The 20,498-nt window shown below is 38.4% G+C and overlaps 1 protein-coding gene across 2 annotated transcripts; it reads right to left on the bottom strand.

Moving 5' to 3' along the window:
* Window positions 1-972: 972 nt before the first annotated feature.
* LOC138000556 (eukaryotic translation initiation factor 5B-like) lies at window positions 973-20,240 on the bottom strand. 2 transcript variants are annotated; one of them, XM_068847049.1, is made up of 18 exons: window positions 19,875-20,240; window positions 18,375-18,456; window positions 15,148-16,402; window positions 14,295-14,590; window positions 13,905-13,952; window positions 12,867-12,969; window positions 11,724-11,858; window positions 11,169-11,222; window positions 10,317-10,414; window positions 10,024-10,084; window positions 9,663-9,694; window positions 8,179-8,364; window positions 7,111-7,218; window positions 6,506-6,616; window positions 3,872-3,939; window positions 1,602-1,743; window positions 1,314-1,445; window positions 973-1,128 (listed from the first exon to the last, which is right to left on the bottom strand). In XM_068847049.1, the coding sequence occupies exons 1-18, from the start codon at window positions 19,913-19,915 to the stop codon at window positions 997-999; spliced, it is 3,084 nt and encodes a 1,027-aa protein (XP_068703150.1). In that variant the 5' UTR covers window positions 19,916-20,240; the 3' UTR covers window positions 973-996. The 2 variants fall into 2 exon arrangements, with proteins under 2 accessions (XP_068703150.1, XP_068703151.1); XM_068847050.1 differs by having other exon boundaries at window positions 15,187-16,402.
* Between the last annotated feature and the right edge of the window lie 258 nt (window positions 20,241-20,498).

Raw genomic sequence — 20,498 nt, 5'->3', positions numbered from 1 at the left:
CACTTTGGAGCATAAATTCCTTTGAATTTTGTTCTGCTAACGAGGCTAGAGAGGATGATTAGCATAAAAACAAAAGAATAATTACTTAGCCGCCATTTATAAATACGGTCTATACATGTAGCTGGGAGTATGTTTCAAGTTAATGTATTTAAAATTAAAATTTAACCCTCCTTGGTCATGCCATATGCGAATAATAATAACTCGGAGCAAACGAGAGATTTAATACCGTCACTCCCAAGATCCACACGCTGATTCTCCAAACTAATACCATAGATTTATTTGCTGGTTGGTCATGAGAATTTGATGTTCTACCAAGATAATATCCCCTAGCTGATGGTAATATTCATTCTCAATACCTGTCTAACGGACAGTATGCTGAATTGTCAGAAGAATTTACATTCTGATCACTACTGGTAGCCAAAGAGTTAAAACCCTAACCCCTCATCACCTATAGGGCTTGTATGTAACCAAAGACGTCAGCACGGGCCTGAACAATCCGATACAACTACTTTGTAAAATCTTCATTTTCAGTATTTTGAAGCCTCGACAGTAATCAATATGAAATTTCCTTACTTGGTCAAAACTGTATGTAAGAACGATATATATATGAAGTAATAATAATAACTTTATGATTGACTCAATTACTGGGAAAGAACCAGTAGTTTACATTGTGGTCCAAAAAATAAACAATATTAAAAAATAAAGACATAAAAGTAGAAGTAAATAAAAACTATATATTATAATCTACAACTATTTAAAATTCTTTATATAGTTTAAATAATTAAAAAGTTTATTAATAATAAAATGATAGAGCTTGGAATTAGTTTCTAAATTGCAATTATAAATGTGTTTTCTAAAATTACTTAATGTTATTGCGCTTTTCCAATGTTATCTAATGAATTCCATAGTCGAGTACCACTCGCATGAAAAGTACGGTGACGTACCTCCAACACCATGCTCTGTAATTCTTCCGAGAAGGACAGCCTCTGTGCGAGTCTAGTTTGCGTCAATCGCACCACCTTGTGAGATAAGATCCCCCATACCATCCCCCGTGTGAGCAGAGGTGGGTACAAGGGATACATATGATCGCAGGTCTGGATTGTTGAAGAAAAGGGCAGCATTCATGGACTAAAGAAGGACAAAGACGAGCTATCAGACTGAGATGAAACGAATGATTAAATTGTTCACAAACAACGCCAAAAAGAGTGTTATTTGCCTTGAGCGCCGCTAATGGAAATTGTTGCCCACGTGGAAATTATTCTCCACTTTTAATATACATGTACTCCACATTTTTTCCGCCCTCAATAACTGACCTGTTCGGCAAACTCTTTTATAACAATCTGCACTCGCTCATCAAATTCTTGCTTGGTATTTTTCTTCTGCTTCTTGATGGTGTCCATGATACCTGAACTCGGCCCTCGCTTCCACTCGAACAGCCTGTCAACCTACAAACAAGCATGCAAACAATAAACATTTACAAAAGAATTAAACTGGGATAATTTACGATTGAGACTTCGATGCTGAACTGGGAAAGAAGACCAAAGCCACAACTGAGTACCAGGAATACATCTACTTGGCCTTCCACACTACCCAAAGCCCACCTTATTCAAGGCCACTATAAATGGAGTCTTCCTTTTTTTCAGAAGGTTGATTGACTCGAGCGTTTGCGGTTCCAATCCATGCATAATGTCTACGACCAAAATCGCCATATCACACAGGGACGATCCACGAGATCGCAGATTGCTGCAAAACATAGAATGTAAAAATTAAAATGCTGCCTCTATACTGGAAGTGTACTTGGGTATCAAGAAGTTATGGCAAATGCACTTTAGTCTGAAAAAAGTAATTCACATAAAATAGAAGATGTAATTATGGCAAGCTGGTAGATCTTTTTTAGTTTAGCCACAGACTTGAAAGCAGGGCTGGCTCTGTGGTGGGAGCACTTGCTTCCCACCAATGTGGCCAGGATTCGATTCCCAAACTTGGCGTCGTATGTGGGTTGAGTTTGACGGTACTCTAATACGCAGGGTTTTTCTCCGGTTTTACCATCTCCTCAAAAACCAATGTTTGACTTGAATTGAGTTCAATTGATCTGATTTCTAAGAACAGCGCCTCCCATAGGCCATTTCCGAGTTCATTTGTGATGGTAATTAGTTCTACTTTACATATGAATGGAAACTAATTTTCATAAGACTTCGCACTTCCACTCGCCTTGAAAAGGAGGCAGACCTGAACTCACTTGAAGACTTAACACATAACAAAAGTTCATTATCATTATCGAAACATGAACTTTTTACGAGGATAAAAATTACCCTATACCAAAAAAGTAAAACCCAAACGTTTTCGACACTACGGCATCATGATGCTGACCTAGTGTGGAAAACGTTTGGGTTTTACATTTTAAATATACTTTTTAGCCTTGTAAATAGTTCATATTTAAACTTAAGCGAATTTTATGGACATTATCACGAATCAAGTATAGCACAGTCCACCAGGTGATCTTAAAAAAGTTATACTTCATAGTCTTTAATTACCATAGAGAGCCACGGATTGCCTAATGAATCTCAGCAGTTTGTGTTTACCCTATTTAAAGAGACATGCTACATGTGCTGTTTTAAAGTGCCCCTGTGACCAAAAAATCAATTCATATTTTTCTTTGGATTTCAAAACTATGTTAACAAAACACTAAGTGAGCCACGTTTTAAGCCTTGATTTCAAAAAGACACCTCTTTATTTTAACTGTAATTTTCCTATTTAATGGTCCGCCATTACTAACGTTATGTTCTTGAGAGAGCTGGATCGAGGAGAAAATGACGTCAAAGGCTCACTAGTTTAAGAATGCAATACGTGTGAACGCTGCAAAATTAATATGCAGCACGGGGGTTTGGGGCTTTCAGACTTTTGAACTCACGCTTTGCATATATAATAAGCTGCGTTCACACGCTGAAATTTTAAGCTAGTGAGCCTCTGACGTCACTTTTCCCTGGATCCAACCGTCTGAGGTCCAATCGGTCAGTTTTGAACGTGAGTAATGGCGGACCGTGAAATCCAAAACTTACACTCAAAGTAAACGGCCTTTGGATAAAAATCAAAGCTCAAAATTTTGCCAGTCAGGTGTTAAGCAAACACACTTTCAAAATCTGAAGGAAAAAAGGAAGTGGTTTTTTTGATCACAGGGGCACTTTAAGGTCAAAAATGGGTAAAATCTAAATAATTAATTAGTAAACTGCTGAAACGTACAACATTCAGATGACAACGCACTGACAAGACGTGAAATATATTATGGTACAATAAGCTAGCTGTGTTTAATTTTTGGCAACTTTCTGATAACACCGTCTCCAAACTTGAAAAAACTGGCCAGTTTTTTTCAAGTTTTAATCCATTTCCATCCTCTCCATCCTTGGCTGTAAACGACAAAGAACAGCTTCAGTGCACTTCACAGGTTACTGGCCACAAAATTACCGTATTATTTTGTGGTCTTCATACAATTCAAAGATGTCTTTTAGTGTTTTGAAGTTTGACAAGTGTACTAGCCATGATACTATCCCTTTAAATAATCTTTCTTCCTCTGCTATTGACTGTTGGCGATGAAGGACACTTACGAACAATTTTAAAAACCCCGCAGTTCAACGGAAGCAGTGTCAGTAGGCCATTTCCGATTTGATGTTTGCTTCTCGTTCAAAGCGAGTCTTGGTGCTAAACCATTCAAATGATAATGAATTTGATTTGCATGAATTTGCATGAATTTGAATGGATTTGCAGCAGGTATCGCTTTGAAACCGAGGCAAACGGCAACTCGGAAATGGGCTATTAACACTTCTGAAGTTTTACTCAAGTCACAAGATCTCTAGCATGCTCTTCTTCTACTAACCTAAAGGATTCGTGTCCAGGTGTGTCTATGATTAAAAGACCGGGTAACTTGATGTCAAAATCTTGAAACTGAAAGATAAGAGAGAAAGATACAGAATGAATGTGAATGCCCACGAAATAAAAAATTGGGCCATTTTTCTATCGAGTTAACATTTTAATACAAACCGTTTACATTTAACTTCCCAATGGCACAACTTTCCAACTAGGCAACTCGAACGAAAATGCGTTCAGTTGATAACACGGACACCTTATGCCACCACTACAATTCAATTGGAGAAATTCACAGATGAAACCTGCTCCCGAATTTGAAAAAAATGGCAGCGGTCCCTTCCGAAACATTTTGAATTATTCCACGCTAGTTTGATGTCTGTTAAAAACGAGAATGGAGCAAAAGACGGAGTGACAAACTTTTCAAACCGCATTCGTCACATACTAGCGAGAAGGAACAAAATGGACATGATGTAAACAGTTCAAAAACGGTTGGACTGGGTCCGAATTAAAGCCCAGCGCAAACGGACGCGACATTGTTGGCCAATAACTCCAAACATTGTTGGCCAATAACTCCCAACATTGTTGGCCAATAACTTTAAACATTGTTGGCCAATAACTCCAAACATTATTGGCCAATAATTTGCAACATTGTTGGCCAATAACTCGCAACATTGCTGGCCAATAACTCCCAACATTGTTGGCCAATAACTCCCAACATTGTTGGCCAATAACTCCAAACATTGTTGGCCAATAACTCCCAACATTGTTGGCCAATAACTCCCAAAATTGTTGGCCAATAACTCCCAACATTGTTGGCCAATAACTCGCAACATTGCTGGCCAATAACTCCCAACATTGTTGGCCAATAACTCCCAACATTGTTGGCCAATAACTCCCAACATTGCTGGCCAACAACTCCAAACATTGTTGGCCAATAACTCCAAACATTGTTGGCCAATAACTCGCAACATTGTTGGCCAATAACTCCAAACATTGTTGGCCAATAACTCCAAACATTGTTGGCCAATAACTCCCAACATTGCTGGCCAATAACTCCCAACATTGTTGGCCAATAACTCCCAACATTGTTGGCCAATAACTCGCAACATTGTTGGCCAATAACTCCAAACATTGTTGGCCAATAACTCCCAACACTGTTGGCCAATACCTCCCAACATTGCTGGCCAATAACTCCCAACATTGTTGGCCAATAATTTGCAACATTGTTGGCCAATAACTCGCAACATTGTTGGCCAATAACTCCAAACATTGTTGGGTGTTACATGTTGGGTCCATTTGCACACCCTGTTGCACGTTGTTGCACGAAGTCTGAAACTGGTCAAACGTTTGAGCCAACAACTCCCAACATTTATTTTGTTCTGTGCTCGTCGAAGCGTAGCGCAACGATGTTGGATCCGTTCGCACAGCTCTTCCAACATTGTTGGGGCTACGCACGCGCATTACATGTGGTCTCCATGGAGATAGCAACTCATTAACATGTTGAAAACAAGATGGCAGTTGAATTTTATAAGTTTACAATGTCTTATGGGTCGTATACTTCCCATAATACACTGCACGTTCTTACACCGCTGGAAGTTGTTGCGTCACAACTGCCAACAGCATCCAACATCTGCAGAACCAACAACTCCTTACAATGTTGCGAATTGTTGTGTCAGGGGTGTCTTTCGAAAACCGCTCTTGTTTCCGTTGTTTTTAAAGAAACCCATGCAAACTTTCTACCACTGGAAAGCTAATAAAATGTAGTATTTGAAAATGCCTTTATCTTCCACTATTTTATTTCAGAAAGCGAGCGCACTGAAGCGCTTAAACGCAAGACTGACCTTGTCTGCTCCGCTGAAATAATAACCCTTGCGTTAACAGGGTCATCCAAACAAAAAAAATCACTAAATAAATAAATAAATAAATATTGCTAGTGCTAATCACCCTTACTTGCAGTCGAGGACTGAATTGCAAAGGGCGCGGCTGACGACATCGGGCTGAAAGCATACAAAGGCGACTCTGGCTGCCGCTATACAGTCCATGTTTGATGTCGGAGCACAGCACCACAGCTAGATGTTAATTAGCTGTGAGGCGATTTTGATAAGGGAGGAAAACCGGAGTACCTGGAGAAAAACCTTCGAGATAATAAGCTAATAGTGTGAGAGGTTCTCCCAAAATTGTCAATAGTTTTCCCGTGGCATCCAAGTGCTTGACGTGCATACGAAAAAAATTATATTGGCCAACTTTACAATGAATTTTCTCAAGAAACAATTTAAATATGGAAAAATGCCACAAACAATTTCTGAGTGATATAGTGCAGTTTGTTTGGATGTCCGTCTTAACGCAAGAGTTATTAATTCAGCGGAGCAGACAAGGTCCGTTTCGCGTTTGAGCACAGGTGCTCACTTCCAAAATATAAAACGTGTAAGTTAAATGCATTCTCAAATGTTACATTTTATTAGCTTTCCAGTTGTATATACGTTGCTTGGGTTTATTTAAAAACAACGCAAACAAGAGCGATTTTCTCCAAGACACCCCTGAAGGTTTTCAGTAACCTAGATCGCTTCCAAACCACATCGTTTTGGTGCGGCTTCGAAGTGGTGTCAGTGGGAAAGCTACATTGTAGACGCCACTTGTAACTCACATCCTTGATCATCTTGGTTTGTTCTCTGATCGCGTCAACGGGAACCATAGTTGCACCAATCTGTTGAGTGATGCCGCCAGCCTCTCCATCTTGCACATGGGTGTGACGAATCTGCGACAAGAAAGTGTTTTGATTGCAATTCATACTTTAGATGATCATATTTTTTTGTCATGAATACAGGGACACCGCATCTCGACACGAACTGGGCAGCCCTGGAAGGAAGGAGAAGTTCTCCAACTTAAAAACAAGCAAACACGAAAATTACACGTATTTGCTTACTGAAAAGAGTTTCGCAAAGGGTTTGTTTTTGCATTAAAACTTTTGTGATTGGAAGAAAAACTACGCATTGTAATTGGATTAAAACCTCGACTCACTGTCAACCAATCAGAAACTACGAACAGGTGTGACTTCCTAGAACACGTTTCGTTTTCCCGCGCTCAGCGTCAGCAGCATGTATAAAAGTTAGGTTATGATTGGCCCAATTGAATGCCTGCCTCTCTTGTGATTGGTCAACCAATGCGTAATTTATTTTCCTTCGATCTTCCAGCGATTCACCGAAAATAAGCCCCAAGACACCACGAAATTACAAAAACAAACTCATGTACCTTGTCCAAAATCTTTGTTTTTCCAGTGTCTACATGACCCAGCACGCAGATGACCGGAGAACGCAGGTTGTCTGTAGTTCGGTTGGCTTCTGCTCTTTCACGTCTTTTCTGAAACGAAATATACGACAATGGTAAAACATTCTTCTGCTGTAAGCAACAAAAACTGACAAAATTAGACAGAGAAATGCTGGTTCTTCTTCATATCAATGGCACAAGGTCGAATAACTTTGGGGTTTCCATTTAAAAAGTCAAATCAATCAATGACGAAAAAATGTACCATTGAACCTTCTTCATAAATGTCGAAGACCTCAGACGCGGATTTTTTTACCAATTACACCTAGTGTTTCGTGGCTGATGTCGTTGTCGTTTGTAAAAAGGGCGCTTAATTAAGCAAGGCGACGATGACGGCGACTTCGAGGATGTTGTCCAAAAATATTATTTTCCGTTATTGTAATAATTGGTGAGAACGGTGTCCTTGGCCGCGTTTTCACGAGCGGTTTTTTAGGTCGCTTAGTGAGTGACGATCGAAAATTCCGTGAAAACAGTTCCTTTCCCGACTCGCTCAAAGTTAATCGAGTCGGCAAATTTCAATAGAATTCTCATTAAATTTAAGCCAGCAAACCAGGTAGCTTAGCTTAACAATGAGGAGTCGCTTGCGGTTATTCAAATCAGAAATACAACAGGCGCGCTATTTTTATTATTTTTATTATCGTATTGGCACGTGCTCTCTCCTCATTTAATCTTATCCGTGAAAACACATATCGTTTTTAAGTCGCTTAACGACGTCTGCAAACAAACAACTTTCTTGAATGTTAAGGCAGACAACGGCTGTCATGAAAACATGGCCGTTGTCAGGGTGAGAACGGCACAGATATGTACATAAATATAAAACGCACGTGCTAAGCGTGCAAATTACTGAAACTGATATCATGTGACGTTTTCATAGCTGTCGTCCTCATCCTTGTTAAGCTCCCATATGTTCATTTCTGTTCATCCAGGGGCGGCTCCTTTCCCAGCTGAAGCTGAAGTGAAATAGGGCCATTAGCCCATACACTAAACATTATTTACCTCTATTCTCTCCCGTACTGTTTCTGGTCTGGTGTCTTCTTCTTCTTCTTCTTCTTCTGATTCCTCGCTACTCTCACTTTCATCTTCATCCTCATCTGATTCACTTTCCTCCTCGTCTTCTCCTTCACTCTCCTCTGACTCTTCTTCACTTTCTGCAACTGTTTTGGCAGGTTCTTTGACTTTCACCTTAAAAGAGGATTTTTTAAAAGGGATGAAACCATTCAGACTAATCGTAACATTTGGGCAATCCAATTGATCAAGTCACGTGTCATGTGATCTGATCACCAGGGCCCGGTTCCTCGAAAGCCGATTAACTTAATCCAGGATTAGCGTAAACTTTTGTTTCACGTTTTCAACTTTTTGGTGAAAGTTTCTTTTGCTTATTTTTGTTTTTCAAGATTGACGTCTTCTCATGTAAAGTTCTGCCAAAAATCTGCGTTGAACAGCATTTGGGAGTAGAGAAATAAACTGCTTGGTTAATTTTTAATCTTAGGGTGCGTTCGATTGACCCTATTCCGGAATAAGAATACGTGGAGTAATGATTTAAACGGTATGTCTGGCGCTTTTGAAGCAACGAGGATAATAAAGATATGTTTAAAATAGCATTTTAGAAGGTGTTTGATAATTTTAATGTGAATCTCCGTAAAAACGAAGGATTTCTAACTTCTATTCCATGTATTCCTATTCCGGAATACGGTCAATCGAACGCGCCATTAGATTAGCGTTAACCGGCTTTCGAGGAACCGGGCCCAGGACTATACGTACTCTCATAAACCAATCTGGATCTTTGTCCAAAATTCGTACTTCCTCGATGTGAACGTCGTACTTCGGCTTGTCACTTTTAATGTATGATACATTGTATCTCATGTGTTTTATATCGGATCATTTTTATACCAACATTTACCTGGGTAAATATCATTAATTTATTATTCGTTGCCATCAAGAGTGTTGTTATGGCATGGGTGGGCTCCCCAGCACAGTACCAAAGGGGTCTATTCTTAGAATACCCGTTCCCGCGAAAATCAGTGACATTGCTTCTTCTGATTAGTTAAAATTGGCGGCCTTTTGTTTGATTCGCGCGCAAAGTGTATCTAAAAATAAATCAATTTGTGACTGTGCTGAGGGGCAAGGCCGCAAAGTGATAGATTAACACTCTGACCTAATTTAATCTTGTAGCCACACACAAGCAACACTCATATTATAACCATAACATGGTGAACACCGGCTGATCCTAACCCCAGCTGGCAGGAGGCAACCAGTTGGCTGTAAAATTCTGTTTGACATGGCGTGGTGCACCAGAAGTTCATAATTTATTTTTCTTTCGATGTGAATGCAATTCCACTCAGTTTTAAGTAATAAGATAAATTCGACAAACTATGTCTTCGGATGAAAGTGTCTCTCCCGCCCCTTTGAATATTTAATACTACAGAGCACTTCAATCAACAAGAACAACATTGATTACAATATTTTAAAGTTTATTTTACCTTGACAGTATCTTGCGCCTCGGAATCAGGAACTGCAACGTAAGAATGAAGCAAAGTGATAATTCCACAAAAACTTCAGAAAATAGTTGGTACGGTGAAGTCGCATTCATTCTCCCTAAAAGGCCTGTGGGCCTTGCGTGAGTTACTTGAAGCTGGGTGAAAACCGCAAGGAACCAAAACAAAGTCTTAATGTTTGAAGTAAAATGTTGCAATTGGTCACGATTTGAAGAAAGTAATGACAAAGAGACAAAAAAAATCTCTATGACACTTAAGCCTTAAAATGACAAACTCAATTTGGGGTCTATTGTAAAGCTTCATGTTTCTATTGCATAAAGGGTGTTTTGTGAATAACAAAGCATACCTTTTGAATCGGATTTATCCATGCTTTCTTCATCGGAATCAATATCCCAGGAATCCTTCACCTTCAAAACAAAATGTTAAAAGCTTAATTACATGTACTCGTCAAAGGTTCTGGACGCGAACGACATCGACGAAACCAAAGCAAAACCAAAGCAGGGTAAAATGAAAGCTGGAGTAAACTAAAATTTTTTATGGACTCCCCCTATAATTCAAAGACGTTTTAAGACCACTTGTTGCGTGTAAGACAATACAGTGTACATGTAAATCCCTTCCACTGAAAACAGTTTCCATCACCTCGTCTTCATCTTCTTCATCATCATCTTCTTCTTCTTCTTCTTCCTCTTCTTCATTTTCCTTCTCTTGTTCTTCATCCTCTTTGACTTCCTGATGATCTGTAATATTCACAATTAACAAACAAGCAACATGTATTTTCCTCCTTGGACTTACACATGTACAATAACAACAACCAAACTTTTTCCAGAAAAACCAATGTAGTAAGAACGGACTTCCCGAGCACAAAAAAGGCACAAAAATTGCTTCAAGCGACATAGAAAATTTATCACTTTTTTTCCCTTTGTACTTTTTCTGATTGTTCAAATTGTTCAAAAGTCGATTAACGCTGAGCCGCGATTAAATATCAACTACAGCCGTAAGGTAAGAATTCCACCCACCAAAAAGCCTCTGACAATCTAATTTTAAGCTAAAGGGAAAAGAAGAAGTCTAACTCGAAACTGAAGGCCAAAAATCTCGCGGAACATTAATTTTTTGATCTAAAATTAAGTTTCCACTAATCCAGGATTACAGTAGCGAAATCGGGCTTTGAATAAATGGGCCGTGCAAAAAACTATATGCATTTGTTCCATGGCAGCATACATGTATTGCTCGTAAGGGTGCGTTCGATTGACCGTATTCCGGAATAGGAACACATGGTACAGAAGTTAGAAATCCTTTGTTTTTACTTACATGTAGATTCACTTTAAAATTGTCGAACGCCCCCTAAGTTTCTTTATTGATCTACAACCTTGAACTGTTATTAAACCTTGTTCTTTAAATAATGTAATTAATTAATGAATACAACGAATTTCTATGCAGATTGAATGCCACTTTAAGTTGAGCAATATTTTTTTCTTAATGAATTCCTGTTACCGTCAGGTTTCCGATCTTCCTTGACCTCAAGGGTGGGTTCCTCAACTGCAGCTCCTGAGGATAAAAGGTGATTGTGTAACACATCTGAGTTTTTTTCCGATACTTTCCTTTTACAAGATTAATAATATACAATGTACATGAAAAATTCTCCATTCTGATCAACCTCGTTCCCAGGGTCTCTCTTCTTTGCCTCCACTGTCGTCTCACAATGGAGGCAGAGAAGAGAGACCCTGGGAACGAGGTTGCATTCTGATTGGCTAAGAGAAATGCAGTTTCCAGACAAAACAGTGTAGAAAAGAGCTAATTCAATGCACTTTTTCTGATAAATTATGATTATCTTGTCTCACCGTTTTTTCATGTGTATTATTAAGTAATCACAACATTTTTCTCATGCAATTTAATAAAATGAATAAGCACTCGTAAATTTTTTCAAACACAGCAATTTTGTTTGTGATAAAGAAAATCGATTTTCCCCATGCTTACTTTATTTTATTTTGCAATTTAGAATTACTTTTACGGAAATAACAATACAGTTTTTCCATTAGTGAAACCCACCTGATTTTTCTGTTTTCTCGGTATCTTGTGAGACCCGATTTTGCTGTTGTCTTTTTGGTTTCTTATCACTGTACCGAACAGGTCGCTTTACCCCATCTTGCTCTTGTTGTTTGAAAGCTGAAATTTCAATCAAACCTAAAACAAACAAACAAATTAATCAAAACAACCTCTTAAGTAACTGCTAATCACTTCTAGCAGGTGTGAAAGAGCTAAAAAAGGAAGTTTCCTTTCCATTTCTAAACACAAGGACCGCTTTGTAAAAAGAAATTACCTTAATTAAAAATGCTCAATGCATCCAAATGAACCCAAAGGTGTAAATGTAGACTGATGTACAACATAGATAATTAATTTTGCCATGGCTTTCAAGAATCCAAGTTCATTATTCTAACAGTATCTCCTTTATGATTATGATATTAACTTTCCAGTTTCCAACTCCTCAAAGGCATTTTTTGTTTGAGGACGGAACGAAAAAGTGTCTGAGTTTAACCTTCATATCGACGCCATAATTTGAATGAAAATTCTCTCCAAGGCCTAGAGAGAACCATATCTTCCCACTACCACCTGAAACCTTCCATGGATAGGACTATAAAAACTATGGGACAAAAGTGACACTTTTTTTTTTGTTTTTTTTTAATTGATAACCATAATAATGGTAAATGGAAATAGATCTTTGATTCTGAATTACACGATTTCGGTGGAGCTGTTATCTTTAGGGGTAACCTTTGGCAAAGTTCATACATATATCAGATGCCTTTACAACAGAAATTCTAAAAATCTGGTCAGAAATCAGTTATGACGATAACATGACTTCCACCGAAAATTTGCTCTCTTTACCTCACTTGTGAGGATTGGAAATAAACATACATGTATTTACTACAAATCATGGTCTTCCAAAGGAATACAAAAGTGATGATCCTCCTCATCCTTTATCACAAATCTGCTTAAGGAGAGCTGCCGATAAACCACTGTTTCAATTTTAAAGGTCCCATATTTTTGTCTGCTCGTAAGCATGGTCATTGTTAACGATGATCTTTTTTGCTTATGTATTCATGATTATTCATAGACATTGGGTTTGCAAGGCATTTATTTTCTTCTTACAACCTCAATAAATATAATTCTTACAAGAACACAAATTGTCAATACCTTGTTGTTTCATTGATTCCAACATGGCCTGAGTCCTAGCTCTCTGTTCCTTTTGAGCTTTTGTAAGATATGTTCCTTCCTTTTTCATTCTGGCAATCTTTTCCTGGAGATGAAAAGAGCATTCATTTGGACAAGAGGCACCTATAATGACCATGACAATGACTGGCACAGGGTAAACAATCTAGGACACAAAGCGCCCCCCTGGGATAGTCCCTTTATGAACCTTTTTTTTCTGGAAGTCTCTCGCCCTTGCCTTGTTGTAGCTACTACTTTACTTTAGCGTATGACCTTACCCTGTGCATGTCAGTCATTGCGCATAGCCAACCATGGTCGACAGAGTTATTATTATTATTATTATTATTATTATTATTATTATTATTGTACTTCAATTTGTCTCTATTTGCCTTCTAGGGTCAAAAGCAAGAAGAATTTGTTAATAAAGTTTATTTTGTTAAAATAATAATAATAATAATAATTATTATTATTATTACTATTATTATTATTATTATTATAAAGTCTCAACATCATGTTCTGGCTGTTGTCATTGCCGTCTTTTCTTCTGTTAGGCGAGTCATAACAAATGACCAAAGGCTAACAGAATTATCTCTTCTTCGCATTTCCAACACTTTCATCAATATCCTTGCAGTTCCCAACAAGGCAGTCTTTTGCATTACTCCAACACTGAATGGTATCCCTAGCTTTCCAATCCACCTATCAAATCCTTTGGTGACACTTCCAAGGGCTCCTATCACTACAGGTACGACTTCCACCATTTTGAGTTTCCACAGTCTTCTGATCTCTCTCTTCAAGTCCTGGTATTTTTCCTCTTTATTATTATTATTATTATTATTATTATTATTATTATTATTATTATTATTATTATTAAAGTCCTTTACTTCTACACTGTGGCAAGCAGTTACATGTACAGTGTAGTTAAACTGACTAATAAATATTACTAAGAACCTCTAACAAAGTATGCATCAAGGACAGTAAACCTCATCATGCACACCTTCAATGAATAAAATAAAACTATCCTACCTTATCTTTCTGCTTTTTCCTTTCTTTTCTTTCTTTTTCAAGTCGTAGCTGCAGCAAAATTTTTCAAAGTCAGACCAGCAGATACATATGTACAGCATACGAGGGTTAAACGAATGATTATACTGGCAATATTCCCAGCTAGACTGCATTCATACATTAGTTATGGTGAATACAATTTGCCCAGTACATAAATTGCTCATACATATAAACAGCCCCAACTTCAATTTACATTATGACTGCCTTTCTGCTCTGCTGTCAAACCCTCCCCAGACTTTCTGTAAGTGAATGTTCAACCAAGCTCAAAGTAAATGAACATCAAAACAAAAACTGATGTTGTGCACAACAAATGAAAAATGTGTGTAAATCAGCAATAAAGCTGTGGGTGAATACCTTTTCTAGCCTCTTGTTCTCAGCTTCTTCTAGAAGCCTTTGTTTCTCCTCTTCCTCTTGCCTCCTCTTCTCTTCCTCCATTTTGATTAGTTCAAGTCGTCGTTGCATCTCCTTCAACATGGCTTTGTTAGGCTTTTTTGCTTTAGCTTCTTCCTTTTCTCCCTTCTTCTTCTTTTTCTTTTTACTTTTGCTCTTTTCACCTCCTTCTTCCCCACTTTCCGCACCATCTTTCTCCTCTCCTTTGCCTTCCAATTGATTTGATGCAGGCTTGTCAGTATCAGCATCTTGTACAATTCCTGAACGTAATATTTTATAAAAATTCATTCAAAACATTCAGGATGAAGAAAAGATAAAGATGAACAAAAGTACATCTTGCACAGGAGAACCTGAGGTCAGGGCTATGACATTTCTCCCTATAAAACAGGAGAATTAGCACCACAAATAGCACTAAGACAATAAAACACTTTATACAAGGGTTTATAAAAAAATACATATGTATATGCAATGCAAGCTATGCTATGAAAATCTGTAAACTTACCGTAAACATCTTTAAAGAACATGCACTGGTCTAATCTTAAACTGGTTTAAGTTTTCACCTTTAACCACAGATCTCTGCAGACTGTTTTATTAATCCACCATTATGGATGAGAAAAGAAAATTGATGGGTAATGTACAAGACTTGTTTGCAACTGAGGATTCAATTTGCATACTTAGACAAATTCCTAAGACCCTTAGAAAGTTCTGTCAAAAAGAGGCAGAATGGTGCTTGTATTTTTTAAATAACCATCTTTTATGGTGTTGTGGATATACCGGTACCGGTATGTGTTACATGTAACATGTATCAGATTGTTACCTGAAAGATTTGATGTAGCAACTATCTCACTCTCCTTACCAGCCACTGATTCCACTGATTCTGTCTTTGCTTCTTGTTTGTCTTTCTTATGCTCCACACCAGCTTCTGCTTTCACTTCTCCCTTCTTGGCCCTTGCTTTTGCCTTAGCCTTTTCCGCTTCCTTTTTCAATTTCTCTCTCTCCTTTTTCTCAGCTCGTTTCTGTGCTGCTGTCTTTAATCCTCCCGTGCCTTCAAGTTCCATTTCATTTTCAACTTTCTTTGGACCTGTACTGTCTGGTTTACTGGCTGTCTCGATCTTCTCATCCTCCCCAGAATCTTCATCAAAATCAACTTCCTTCTTGTCTTTCTTTTTCTTTTTCGATTTTTTACCAGCTGGCAATGCAAGTTCACTAGCAATTTCTGTACCATTTGTTTCGACTTTGTTTCCCTCACTTTGTTCACAACTAACCTCATTATCATTAATAGCTTTAGTTCTATTAGTCTCATCATTTTCTGTTGATATTATCACACTTTCACTCTGTTTAATTTTCTTCTTCTGTTTCTTGTTTTTTGAAATTGTAACCATATTCATTGCATCATCATCTCCTTCATCTCCACCTGAGCCATCATCTTCAATATCCAGACCCTGAAATCTTCCTCCACTGGATTTCATTTCCTGTTTTTCACTTGCTTTACTTTTCTTCTTTTGCTTTCTGTTTTGCGAAATTGTAACCATGTTCATTGCATCATCATCTCCTTCATCTACACCTGAGCCATCATCCTCAACATCAAGACCCTGAAATCTGCCTCCACTGGATTTCATTTCCTGCTTTTCATTTGCTTTACTTTTCTTCTTTTGTTTTTTGTTTTGCAAACTTGTAACCATGTTCATTGCATCATCATCTCCTTCATCTCCATCTGAGCCATCATCCTCAACATCAAGACCCTGAAATCTGCCTCCACTGGATTTCACTTCCTGTTTTTCACTTGCTTTACTTTTCTTCTTTTGTTTTTTGCTTTGTGAAATTGTAACAATGTTCACTGCATCATCATCTCCTTCATCTCCACCTGAACCAACATCTTCAATATCCAGACCCTGAAATCTCCCTCCACCAGATTTTATTTCCTGTTTTTCACTCCCTTTACTTTTCTTCTTTTGTTTTTTGTTTTGTGAAATGTTAACCATGTTCACAGCACCATCATCTCCTTCATCTTTACCTGAGCCATCATCTTCAATATCAAGACCCTGAAACCTGCCTCCACTTGTTCTCTTTCCCTGGGTTCAAAACAAAACATGATTTGTGTATTTTGTTGTCAAACCATTAAAAGAAAGTTCCAAGTAAGCAAGTTCAAGAACCAGCACCTATGGCATCACCATCAAGTGCATGGGAAGTGCTCCAGTCTAGCCACTGCATGGCTCAAAATTAGAAAATTACTTTATTGTATTGCCAGCAGTGTAACAAAAGAAAATATTGTTACTATGTATGTGCCTGCAATACACATTATAGAAACTGCTGAAACTGGTAATGATGGAAGGAGGGAACAGCATTGAGCAGGTAATAATTTCAGGGGTGTAGCTACATTGAAGGCTTTTTCAGAGGGTGGGTCACACTCTCTGAAACCCAGGGTACTTACCAGTTTGCCAAGTCGACATCCACACAATTTTTGAGATGAGCAGTGAGTGCTGGGGGAGGGAAAAGCCCCAGGGGGAGGGGATTACTTCCTATCAATGGGCTAATGGGGATGTGCCCCTGGATGGGGTCTCATTTTCATGACTGGATTGACTATAATGGGGTTGCATTTTCAACGGAGTTCCCAACAGAGTTACTAAGAATGGGGTCGCAAATTGTCGGGATTTGTTTGGCTAGTGGGATTTAAAAATGGAAAGATTTGCGGTAAGAAAAAGTTGTTACAGAAAGAACTGTACTGTAGCGCTGTTGATTTAATATTTACCAATCGCATTACATTCCGTTTTGAAATTACAATTAAAAGGCTTTATGTAAGGTTTATGCATAAACAGATAGTGACTGAGTTGGGGTCGCTAAAATTACATTCACCCAATACAGAGGCCAGCAGCACATAACCGGCAAAAAAAGACTCATGAGGGCATGAAGCACGATATGCCTGCATGCACTCTTTTTAATGAACAAAACAAAGGACCAAGCCTCCTGAGTATTATCACATGATCTGTATTGGGAAAACAAAATGTACAAGCCGAAAAGGTCTACCGTATTTACAGGCATTCTTTGCATAGAGGCATCATCTTCATAATGATGGGTATCTCAGCTTGTCTAATTAGTCCAACCTCCAAAATTCTCCTGACGAACAAACTTATACAGTTGTATTTGTATCTCCTCAAGTGATAAATCATCAAGATTCCATTAAATATGAGCATTCCGATTGAAAGAGAAGCCATTACGATGGCATCTACAAAAAGTAACCTATGTTGTATATCTTGATGGCCTCCCATCCAGATACCAACCCCACCCAACAGGGGTTAACTTCAGTGAACTTTTGTCATGAAAGCATCTCAGAGGAATTAAATGGGACTGACGAGCACTGACTGAATCAAGAACAGTCAGCAATGACCACTGTCAAGCTGAATTTGATGATTCACAAGTCTTCCTCAAGTGTAAATTACTGTACATTATTCTCGTAAAAAGTAGAACTAATAACCACAGCAATTCGCATTTTAACTTGCTGTGAAAAAGAATTTAAAGTGAACTCGGAAATGATCAACATGTCAGCCTCAATGCTGGCCAACGTTACCCTTCTCCTTTGCTTCCAAGGTGACTGCTGAACACCCTTCAATAATCATAGACTACTACTCGTAAACTACATGTAGTTGCTTGACTTTGGGCAAAAGAACAACTGAAAACTCCGAGGCAGGATTTGAACCTAGGACCACTGTAACATCTGCATTGCAGGCACAAGATTTTGTGGAGCCTTCAGACCAGCAAGATTCAGTCATTGCCCATTCAAGAACCAATAGTAGATGAAAGGACCTACATTGCAGCTCCCTAGGAGTTCTAAGTAGCATAATGAGTAGTCGTAAGAGCATCCGACCGGTGTTATGGAATGTCCTTTTGCCTGACCCCAAAAACCCAGTTTATCATCCTTCCCATGGGTGCATTACACCTTAAATATCTATATTTGTTTTCTAAAATGTGTTCAGTACTAACTCCAGCCCTGATTATTATCAAACATATGAAAAGCAAAATGTTATTTAAAACAATCATTACTGGTACCTTAGTTTCCCTGGTAGTATTTCCTTTCTCATCTGGTTCACCACCTTTTAAGGCTTCAAGGTCATTCAACACATCATCCTCCCTAGAAAGAAAGAATAACAATACTCTATATTTGATGTTACATGTAAGGATCATTGTCTTCCTGACATTGTGGTTAGCCAATGACAAAACCCAACAACTGATATTATTGTTAATATTAATTACCGGTAATTATCTTGGCCAAGCATAATTCATTTGCCATTTAACCCTTTTGCATGTCCCAAGAGTGCCACTGATAGATTACTCTATCAAATGACTAGGGACTTAGGATGTATCAAGCCACCTTAGCACATTAACTCAAGGAAACTGGTGTTTAAACTTGTACAAGTGAATGTAGCTGTACACAAGACGGTTCAACCCTTTTAATCCTGAAAGTGAAACTAATAGATTTTACTTGTCAATGGAGGTTGCTTCAGGGATGAATGGATAAATAACATCAAGGTTCACCCAAAAGCTACGCCATCTTTAACAGATTCTACTCTGTCCAACATAAAGACTGTCTCAAAGCGTCCCTTGAAAGACCTGGGCATCGACATCAACACACGGGAGACACTTGCTCTGGACCATCCAGATCACCACAGGAGCCTGTGCAGCCAAAGCTACAATCTTGGACATTTAAAATAGAAAATGAAGATGACCCCTCCCCACCAATTTCAATGATGAAAAAATGGTGGGCTTCAACTTGTGCACAGATTCATCATTTGATTTTGGGGGGAGAGGGGTACTATGTAATTTTTTATTAATTTTATTTTGTCCAAGATTACAGACACATCACCAAGGCGCAAAGAAAGTATGCTGTGCGCAACCCTGAGCAGCATCCACTGCAACGACAGCACCCACTCAAACATGTCCTACACATGGGCAAGCCTTCAGGGCCGGGATTGGCCTCAGCAGTCAGCTCTGGACCAACACCCACCACTCTAATTTGACTCTTAGCCATCATCATCTTCAACATCGAAGGCCAAACAACAACAACTCTGTCTAACGCCAGATAATTTTACTCGTTAACGAGGGCTGATGGATGAATGGGTTAATCTACTGTTGTTCCCTAACTTTAGATGTCATACACTGTTATATCCTCTGAAGTCTTTATATCATTAGAAATCACCTTTGAATACAAATGTTTAGGGTTCATTTATGAATTAGTATGACACTTGCAAGAGTAGTCGATAAATTATATATCACCTTAAGTAAGTAAATTAAACTATCACTATAAAATCAACAAAAAAAGATTGGAAATTATTTTTTATTCTTATACATGCACTGGAAAAGCCTGACTTTGACTCTGGACATTAAGGCTTGCTTGAGGAATAAAAATATTGATGTCGAATTATACTACATACATGTAGGTTCTATGATAGCATGAGAACAGCCTCTAAAATCGAGGAAAGTACATTTGTAGACTTCTGTAAATAAAACACGTGACAAATAAGTTACCAACTTTGAAAAGATCTCGCTCACCAATCCAAATCTTTCTTCTTGTCCTTCTTTGGCTTTCCCATCTTGGTGATTTATTAGATTATCTGGGATATGTGACAAATCATAGGGATGTCACAGCTGTACTTCATAACACGAGGACTAGTCTCGCTGTAAATCCCTAGACGTACTCAAAGATCGTGACTGGCTGATTTCCTTTCCACTTTCGAAATTTTCGCCCGTTTTCGCCTTTTCGTCTTATATTTAGAAGACAACGTCATCTAGGAAACGATGATCGGTCTTTTATAAGTTGATTTCTTAAGAAAACTTCGGTTCAACAGAACAAATGGCTGAACTTAGGATGTATTGCATGTCTTTCCGAAGTTTATCGTCATCTTTCTAGTACCAGTCTCTCCAAAGTCTCACGGAGATATTACACAGGCAGCCCACTTGGCGACTGGTACTGTCCCGCTTAGCTTCCTCAGCTCCGCTCGCAAAACTGAAAGACGATGTCTATCTCCCCCGATTTTTTTTTTTTTTGCGAGGTACCAGCTCATATACCGAAGTCGATGAGTCGATCATGACTCGAATACTTTTTCAAAATTTTTAACCAAGTTTGTATCTCCTTCAATCCACTGATGTTCCTTGGATCCTATAGATGATTTTCGT

The sequence above is a fragment of the Montipora foliosa genome, chromosome 4, assembly GCF_036669935.1.
Source record: "Montipora foliosa isolate CH-2021 chromosome 4, ASM3666993v2, whole genome shotgun sequence".
NCBI classification, from domain to species: domain Eukaryota; kingdom Metazoa; phylum Cnidaria; class Anthozoa; order Scleractinia; family Acroporidae; genus Montipora; species Montipora foliosa.
Note: the sequence above shows the minus strand (reverse complement) of the source record. Positions and strands in the feature narration are given on the sequence as shown.

Bases quoted from the DNA above. Each gene is read 5' to 3' on its own strand.
- LOC138000556 (XM_068847049.1), bottom strand. From the start codon at position 19,915: ATGGGAAAGCCAAAGAAGGACAAGAAGAAAGATTTGGATTG. The intron at 13,953-14,294 runs GTATTCACCCAC...ATTTTGCTGCAG, and splicing joins AGAACAAGAGGCTAGAAAAG to CTACGACTTGAAAAAGAAAG. The intron at 11,859-12,866 runs GTATTGACAATT...TGTTTGTTTTAG, and splicing joins GGAATCAATGAAACAACAAG to GTTTGATTGAAATTTCAGCT.